General features: G+C 42.9%; 1 protein-coding gene across 3 annotated transcripts in view; it reads left to right on the forward strand.

Moving 5' to 3' along the window:
* The window catches only part of DSN1 (DSN1 component of MIS12 kinetochore complex), a 19286-nt gene that overhangs the window by 8347 nt on the left and 1415 nt on the right, over window positions 1-9524 (forward strand). For all 3 annotated transcript variants that reach the window (XM_017512466.2, XM_017512485.2, XM_017512475.2), the window contains 5 exons: window positions 867-954; window positions 4430-4489; window positions 4904-4978; window positions 6874-7021; window positions 8247-8334. In XM_017512466.2, the coding sequence (XP_017367955.1) occupies window positions 867-954; window positions 4430-4489; window positions 4904-4978; window positions 6874-7021; window positions 8247-8334 (459 nt within the window). The remainder of the gene's footprint in view (window positions 1-866; window positions 955-4429; window positions 4490-4903; window positions 4979-6873; window positions 7022-8246; window positions 8335-9524) is intronic.

Raw genomic sequence — 9524 nt, forward strand, 5'->3', positions numbered from 1 at the left:
TTTTTTTGAGATGCAGTCTTGCTCTGTCGCCAGGCTGGAGTGCAGTGGTGGGATCTCAGCTCACCGCAGCCTCCGCTCCCCAGGTTGAAACAATTCTCCTGCCTCAGCCTCCCGAGTAGCCAGGGTTACAGGAGTGCACCACCATCCTGGCTAGTTTTCCTATTTTTAGTAGAGACAGGGTTTCATCCTTTTGGTCCAGACTGGTCTTGAACTCTAGACTTAAGTGATCCACCTGACTTGGCCTCCCAAAGTGCTGGAATTATAGGTGTGAGCCACCGCACCCAGCCCCAGATATACTTCAAACTGCTTTTTCACAGGTCATTTATAGAAACATTTATCATAAATGCCATAAAACCTGGGCACAGTGATTTATGCCTATAATCCCAGGACTTTGGGAGGCTGAGGCGGGCGAATCCCTTGAGCCCAGGAGTTGGAAACAAGCCTGGGCAACATGGGGAAACCCCATCTCTACAAAAAATACAAAAATTAGCTGGACATGGTCGTGCCAACTGTCTTCCCAGCAAATAGGGAGGCTGAGGTGGGGGTATTGCTTGAGCCCAGGAGGTGGAGGTTGCAGTGAGCTGAGATCACACCACTGCACTCCAGCCTAGGTGACAGAGCGAGAGTCTCTCTATATAAATAAATAAATATGAGTTGTCTTTCATTTTATCTATACCTACCAGAAAAAAAAAAGATAAAATTTTTCTACATACTTAACTCCACACTTTTGGGTGGGCTCAAGGACCAACATGTAACAGCAGACCATAGAGCTGAGACTACCTTAAGTATATTATATCTTTGTTAGCATCTCACTGTGAAAACGTATATTATCTTTATTTTATGACACATAAATTTGTTCTGTCTAGCATCTTCTCTTTCTGAAGAATTGAAACATTTTGCAGACAGACTGGAAACTGATGGAACTCTACAAAAATGTTTTGAAGATTCAAATGGGTAAGAGCAGTTCCCCTTCGATTCTAAATTATGACTGAATTAGGACTTTTGTTATATGATAGTTGTTCATTCATCAGCAAACATTTATTCAGCATCTTTTCTTTTTATTTATTTATTTTATTTTTATTTTTATTTTTTGAGATGGAGTCTTGCTCTGTCCCCTAGGCTGGAGTGCAATGGCGCGATCTCAGCTACTGCAACTTCAGCCTCGCAGGTAGCTTGGACTACAGGTGCATGCCACCACGCCTGGCTAATTTTTTTGTATTTTTTGTAGAGATGGGGTTTCACTGTGCTGGCCAGGCTAGTGACTCCTGACTCCTGACTCCTGACCTCAAGTGATCCGCCCCACTCGGCCTCCCAAAGCACTGGGATTATAGACATGAGTCCCACACTCAACGTATTTTTTTTTTTGTTATATTTTTTTGAGATGGAGTCTCACTCTGTTGCCCAGAATTGAGTGCAGTGGCGCAATCTTGGCTCACTGCAACCTCCGCCTCCTGCGTCTAAGTAATTCTCCTGCCTCAGCCTCCCAAGCAGCTGGGATTAGAGATGCCCAATACCACACCTGGCTAATTTTTGTATATTTTTTTTTAGTAGAGACAGGGTTTCACCATATTGGCCAGGCTGGTCTTGAACTCCTGACCTAAGTGATCCGACTGCCTCAGCCTCCCAAAGTGATGGGATTATAGGCACCTGGAGCTGGGATTACAGCTGAGTAGCTGGATTACAGGTGCCTTCCACCACACCCAGCTAATTTTTTTGTATTTTTGTAGAGACAGATTTCACCATATTGGCCAGGCTGGTCTGGAACTTCTGACCTGAGGTGATCCACCCACCTTGGCCTCCCAAAGTGCTGGAATTATAGACGTGAGCCACCGTGCTGGCCTATTTTTAATTTTAAAGGTGGAGTTGCCCTGTGTTACCCAGGCATTTAGAATTCCTGGGCTCAAGCGATCCTCCTGCCTCTCTGCCTCCCATAGTGCTGGCATTACAGGCGTGAGCTCCAGCGCCCAGTTGTTTCAGCATCTTATATACCAGGCTCTTTTAGATGCTGGGGATATAATGACAAATAAGCAAGGTATCTTTTGTTATACATTATAATAGAAGACACAATCAAACAAACACATAGGAAGTAATGATTTCAGATAGTGATAATCTAGGTCAGTAAATATAATTGTGACTTGAGTAGGTGGGCAATTTTAACTGGAGTGTTCAGAGAAGACCTCTAATGATTTGACCTTGAGGTTGAAACCTGTAAGATCTGAATGGTGAGAAGGAACCAGCTATGAAAAGATGAGGGGAAAAACATAATTCAGATCTTTGCTAGCTTGCCAACAGCTAAAGAACATGGCTCTTGAATATTAGCAGAAATTTAAAACTCCTACCCCCAAAACTGGTACCTCCTCTGCAGGGGTGAGGCTAACGTCCCGAACCCCCTAATTTCCACCCAGCAACAAGTCACTTTACTTGGGCTTATATCATGAACTTTAAGTTTTGGCTTCACAGAGGTCCTTAGAATTGACATTGCTAGTCAGGAAATGAAAAATATTTTAGCTTAAAGTAGCATCTCTCTCTTTTTTTTTTTTTTTTTTTTGAGACATTTTGCTCTTGTTGCCCAGGCTGGAATGCAATGGCATAATCTCAACTCACTGCAACCTCTGCCTCCCGAGTTGAAGCAGTTCTCCTGCCTCAGCCTCCTGAGTAGCTGGGATTACAGATGTCTGCCAGCTAATTTTTCAGTTTTTTGTAGAGACAGGGTTTCATCATATTGTCTAGGCTGGTCTCGAACTCTTGTCCTCAGGCGATCCACCTGCCTTGGCCTCCCAAAATTCTGGGATTACAGGCATGAGCCACCGCACTCAGCTTCTTTTTAATGCAGTATATTTTAGCATAGGCTAGTGATTCTTAGCCAGAAGTAGAAATGGTTTTGTGTCTCAGGCTTTGATAGAAAAAAAACATGAATGGTGGCACAACTAATTTGTTTTTGCAAGGTTGAATACCAAGTACATATGCAATATTTTGGCATTTTCAGTGCCTGCTTCTTTTCCATTAGAATTAATTACCCAACTCATTTAAGCCATTGGGTAACAGTAGGGATCAAAGTTGGTAAGCTAGGTGGTGCCAGAACACATAGAGCGTTAAGTGCCAGGTTAAGGAGTTTTGACTTTTCTTCTATATGCAAAAGAGTCACAGAGTTTTTAAGCAAAGAAAGGTTAATCTGGCCATGGTGTGAATTGGAATTGATAAGAGAAATAGAATATAAAGAGACCACTTAGAAAGCTATTAACCTAGCGCAAAAGTGAAATAGAGTCCAACATTAAGTATTTTTTGAAATATTAAAATTATGTAAGAAGTCTGGGCATAGTGGCTCCCACCTGTAATCCCAGCATTTTGGGAGGCCAAGGTGGAAGGATCACTTAAGCCCAGCAGTTTGAGATCTGGGCAGCATGACAAGACTCCATCTCTACTAAAAATAAATAAATATATGGCCAGGTGTGGTGGCTCATGCCTGTAATCCCAGCACTTTGGGAGGCCGAGGTGGGTAGATTATGAAGTCAGGAGTTTGAGATCAGCCTAGCCAACATAGTGAAACCCTGTCTCTACTAAAAACACAAAAATTAGCTCCTGCCAGGCGTGGTGGCTGACGCCTATAATCCCAACACTTAGGGAGGCTGAGGCAGGTAGATCATGAGGTTGGGAGTTCGATACCAGCCTGGTCAACCTGGTGAAACCCCTTCTCTACTAAAAAATATATAAAAATTAGCCGGGCATGGTGGCATGCGCCTGTAATCCCAGATTACTTGGGAGGCTGAGTCAAGAGAATAGCTTGAACCTGGGAGGCAGAGGTTGCAGTGAGCTGCGATCACGCCACTGCACTCCAGCCTGGGCAACAGAGCAAGATTCCATCTCGCAAAGAAAAAAAAATTTGCAAGGCTTGGTGGCGGCCGCCTGTAGTCCCAGCTGCTCAGGAGGCTGAGGCAGGAGAATTGCTTGAAGCCAGGAGGCGGAGGTTGCAGTAAGCCAAGACTGCACCGCTGCACTCCAGCCTAGGTGACAGAGCGAGACTCCATTTCAAAAATAAATAAATAGCCGGGCGTGGTGGCTCACGCCTGTAATCCCAGCACTTTGGGAGGCCGAGGCTGGTGGATCACGAGGTCAAGAGATCGAGACCATCCTGGTCAACATGGTGAAACCCCATCTCTACTAAAAACTATAAAAAAAAATTAGCTGGGCATGGTGGCGCGTGCCTGTAATCCCAGCTACTCAGGAGGCTGAGGCAGGAGAATTGCCTGAACCCAGGAGGTGGAGGTTGCGGTGAGCCGAGATTGCGCCATTGCACTCCAGCCTGGGTAACAAGAGCGAAACTCCGTCTCAAAAATAAATAAATGAATAAATAAATAAAATCTTTGTAGGAGATTATATTAAAGCAAATGCTTCTTGAAACATTTGTGTCATAGTCCTCTCTGTTTTCCAGAAAAGCATCAGATATTTCTCTGGAAGCATCTGTGGCTGAGATGAAGGAGTACATAACAAAGTAAGTGAAAACGAGTGAACCTTTGTTAGAAAATCTAAATTCATTCTCCCATCTGGAGAAATTAACCCTAAACTTGGAAAAAATGAATAATAAGCATTGTACTTAGAGAGTCAGCATTAGTGCACCAATACTAAAAGTTAGAAGGCTGCATATTGAGAATTTTATGGACTCTACTATTGGTCAATTTCATAGAATGGAGTCTAGGGAAATACGAATATTAATTTGACTTGAAGATTTCAGGTTTGATATGATTAAATTAATATCCTCTGAATCGGTCAGGCTTTCTAATTCTTTAATGACATTTCAACTCACATTTTATAACCAGATTATACACATAACATACCTATTGTTACCCTAAGTGATTCAGAATAAGATTATAAAAAATAACTGAATTTCTTTTTCCTGATTCTACAGGTTTTCTTTAGAACGTCAGACTTGGGATAAGCTCTTGCAGCACTACCAGCAGGAGGCTGAAGAGATATTGTCCAGGTTAGTTCTATGAGCTGTAAAAACTGTCTTTAAAAACCTATGGAGTTTGATTAGTGTTTATTTCAGTTCTATTAGCACAAATTGAAAGATGAATCCTTTCTCACAGGCCAATAAGCTCATCAAATTCTGTAGTGTGTATTAGCACGTGAGAGGAAGAGGCGTTGGTGTCACTATTTTCAGTACAGGAACACAATTGATTCTGTTCTGTGTCCTTAGCTACCATTTCATATCCTGGGGGAGACAAGCACATCTCTACCTTGTACCTGGCAGCCTGGGGCTGGGCCAAGAACAGTAATCAAGAGGCTTCAGTGAGTACATGGCCTTTGAGCTGCAGATTTGGGGGATGCCCTTGATTAGGGCCTTCTTGGAGACTGAAAGACATGAAAGGGGGTGATGGAGGAGGATGTGAGGAAAGAGAGGCTCTTTGAGTCTTGAAGGTAGAGGAAAAGTGGGAAAGTGTTAGGTGATTTTTTTTTTTTGAGACAGAGTCTCCCTCTGTTGCCAAGGCTAGAGTGCAGTGGCACCATCTCAGCTCACTACAAACTCCACTTCCTGGGTTCAAGCAATTCTCCTGCCTCAGCCTCCTTAGTAGCTAGGATTACAGGCAGATGCCACCACACCTGGCTAATTTTTGTATTCTTAGTAGAGATAGGATTTCACCATGTTGGCCAGGCTGGGCTAGGTGTTTTTTTGTTGTTTTTTGTTTGTTTTTTTGATCTGTCACCCAGGCTGGAGTGCAGTGGTGCAATCTCGGCTCATTACAACTCTACCTCCTGGATTCAAGCAATTCTCCAGCCTCAGCCTTCTAAGTAGCTGGGATTACAGGCATGCTCCACCATACCTGGCTAATTTTTGTATTTTTAGTAGAGACGGGTTTCGCTATGTTGGCCAGTCTGGTCATGAACTATTGGCCTCAAGTGATCTGCCCATCTTGGCCTCCCAAAGTGCTGAGATTACAGGCGTAAGTCACTGCATCTGGCCAGAAAATGATAGATTTTGATTTAGTTGAACATTAAGCCAGTGATTTTAAGCTTTTTTTCAAAATAGAATCTTAGCTAGAATCCCAACTATAAAATGTTAGTCAAAACCTTAATTGCAAAAGTGGCCTCTCAGTAGAGGAGGGCTTTGAGGAACATGGTTTGGAAAAACTTCCCCAATCCAGGTAATGATGGTTATCAATTACTTTATTCACTTCTTACATATTCTATTTATGAAAATAGATAATGTGTAAGATGCCAGTTTAGGATTAAAAACTTCTGTGTCAAAGTTTGTAGGTTAAGAGGAATGGTTCTGGAAGCAGACTTTCTCTGTTCAGACTCTAATTAACTTTCTAGTTTGTGACCTTGGGCAATTCACTTAGTCTTGAATGAGCCTGAGGTTCCTCATTTGAAAATGGGGATCATATTAGTACCCTCCTTATTGAGTTATTGTGAGTGTCAAATGAGGTTAAATGGCAAGTGCCCAGCAGTATCTGGTACCTACTTAGCACTCAGTAAATTGTTGTTATTAAAGGGTCATCATCAGTTTTCATAAGCTCTCAGTCCTGTTCGCTTATTTTAAATAATTCAGGTAGGCCAACATGTTTTGGTAAACAATTGTAGGCACTGACTTTAGGATAGCAAGCTTTGGCTTCACTCTCTCCCAAGTATAGTCCTTCTGGTATATGGACCTTACTATTAGGTGGATTCAACTGACTGGAAATTTCCAGCATTTTCTGGAGTCTGGAGTTATAAAAACAAATACTAGATAATTGTTTCAGAACTTCTTGTTAAGAAGAGAGCCTGTAACTAACGTAGAGTGGAGAAATATTGATTAAGCTTTACAGGGTAATCTTTGGTATCTCTTCCAGAAAATGATTACAAAATTGCTCGAAAGTTCTTTTGTTTTGTTTTTAGAGGATCAACTGAGGCCAAAATTACTGAGGTCAAAGTGGAACCTATGACATATCTTGGGTCTTCCCAGAATGAAGTTCTTAATACAAAGCCTGACTACCAGAAAATATTACAGAACCAGAGCAAAGTCTTTGATTGTATGGAGTTGGTGGTAAGTGGGCTCGTGTTTATTTGGTTGAGTTATCCAGCTTTGCCACCTTGTAATCCTTGGAAATTAAAAGACCTAGGGAACATATATAAGTGTAAGTTGAATAAGTATATTCAACTTTACCTTGGGAAAACATGGAGAGACAATTAAAAAATAATAAATGGAATATATGGTGGTAAATGCTGATGAAGCAGGGTAAGAGGGATAGACAGTATAGGGAGGTTAGTGGGTTGCTATTTTATATAGCAAGGTTTTTTTGAGGCAGAGTCTTGCTCTGTCACTCAAAAAAAAAAAAAAAAAAAGTGCAGTGGTGCGATCTCAGTTCACTACAACCTCCGCCTCCTGGGTTCAAGTGATACTCCCGCCTCAGCTTCCCAAGTAGCTGGGACTACAGGCCCTCATCACCACGCCCAGCTAATTTTTGTATTTTTAGTAGAGACGGGGTTTCACCATGTTGGCCAGGCTGGTCTCGAACTCCTGACCTTGTGATCTGCCCACCTCAGCCTCCCAAAGTGCTGGGATTACAGGCGTGAGCCACCACGCCTGGCCTGTATTTATACAGTGTTTTCTGTTTGCATCTGCTCACCTTAGCCTCCCAAAGTGCTGGGATTACAGGCGTGAGCCACCACGCCTGGCCTATAGCAAGGTCATTGAAAGCCTCTCTGAGGTACCATTTTAACAGAGACTTGAAGGAAATGAGCCATGAGAACATTTGGGGGAATAGTATTGTGTCAATCCAAGTATTAACACCAAGCAGAGGGCATTCGAAAGGGAATTCAAGGAGAGTTTATTTTCAAAAAGGCTAAATAGAAAGGTATGAGTATTGGAGAACCACAAGGGTTAGTGGAGTAACCTGGGGCTTATAGGCATCAGAGCTCTTTCTTCCCCTAGGCCTGAAAGTGAGGAAGGAGTAGCAGTTACTGTAGCACCTAATGGGAGAAAGTCACATAGCTGATTTGAGAGAGCCGACTCAAGATAACTCATTCAGCTCCTTCCCACTTAGGCATTCTGTTGGTAGAGGTTACATGAGTCAGCCTCCTGGAGCATAGAGCAGCCTGGAGAAGAATGCAGTGTGGCTTTGGAGGAACAAACAGAATATCTGGCATAAGCATTCCAGGCTAAAAGAACAGCAAGCCCAAAGCTCCTGAGCAAGAGCTTGCTTCATGGGTTTGAGGAACATCCAAGAAGCCATGGACCCTTCCAGCTCACAGCTGTCTTTTTTCTACAGGTGGATGAGCTGCAAGGATCCGTGAAACAGCTGCAGGCCTTTATGGATGAAAGTACCAAGTGCTTCCAGAAGGTGTCAGTACAGCTTGGTAAGCTTGTCCCTTGAGGGGACCAGTTTGGGCTATTTTCCATCTGATAGCCTTTGGGATAAAAACTGCCCTTCAAAGCCTATGGTCCAAGAGGGTAAGACCTAGGCGTGGTGATTTGTTTTTCTCCCCACAATAAGTAGTATGTTATGGGTACTCAGAGTTGATAGGAAATTTCTAGATGGAAATTCTACAGAAGCACAGTAAACTGAGAATTAAATCCCCATGAAATATTTTGTTGCTTTTGTAAATCCAGGACTTAGGAAATACCCACCCATTGCTTTTTCTCTCTTTATTTCTCAAGAATCTACTAACTGACACTGACATTACTCCTCTATAGCTTTTCCTGGTCTCCTCCCATCCCTAAATTATTTGTTATGCGTATCTTAATTTTCTTTCCTCTTTTTTTTTTCTTTTTTTAGACAAAGTCTTACTCTCGCTCTGTCATCCAGGTTGGAGTGCAGCGGTGCAATGACTGCACAGCTCACTGCAGCCTCAACCTGGTAGGCTCAAGCAAGCCTTTGACCTCAGGTCCCCAGGGTAGCTGGGACTATAATTGTGCACCACCATACCCAGCTACATTTTAAATGTTTTTGTAGAGATGGGGTCTCCCTGTGTTATCCAGGTTGATCTTCAACTCTTGGGCTCAAGTGATCCTCCTGCCTTGGCCTCCCAGAGTGCTGGGATTATAAGTGTGAGCCACTACACCTGACCATCTTATTGATCACACTGTATTGTGATTATAGTGGTGGCTGGCTGGCTGGCTTGCTTTCTTTCTTTCCTTCCTTCCTTCCTTTCTTCTTTGCCTTTCTTTCCCTCCCTCCCTCCCTCCCTTCCTTCCTCTCTCTCTCTCTCTCTTTCTTTCTTTTTTCTTTTCTTTGTTTCTTTCTTTCTTTCTTGTTCTGAGACAGTCTTGCTCTGTCGCCCAGGCTAGAGTATGGTGGCATGATCTTGGCTCACTGTAACCTCCGCCTCCTGAGTTCAAGAGATTTTCCCACCTCAGCCTCCCAAGTAGCTGGGATTACAGGCATGTGCCACCATGCCTGGCAGTTTTTGTATTTTTAGTAGAGATGGGGTTTCACCACATTGGTCAGGCTGGTCTTGAACTCCAGTCTACAAGTGATCACCAAGTTTGGCCTTCCAAAGTGTAGGGATTACAGGCATGAGCAACCTTTTTTTTTTTTTTTTTTTTT

The sequence above is a fragment of the Cebus imitator genome, unplaced genomic scaffold (assembly GCF_001604975.1).
Source record: "Cebus imitator isolate Cc_AM_T3 unplaced genomic scaffold, Cebus_imitator-1.0 Scaffold18, whole genome shotgun sequence".
In the NCBI taxonomy this organism is placed as follows: Eukaryota; Metazoa; Chordata; class Mammalia; order Primates; family Cebidae; genus Cebus; species Cebus imitator.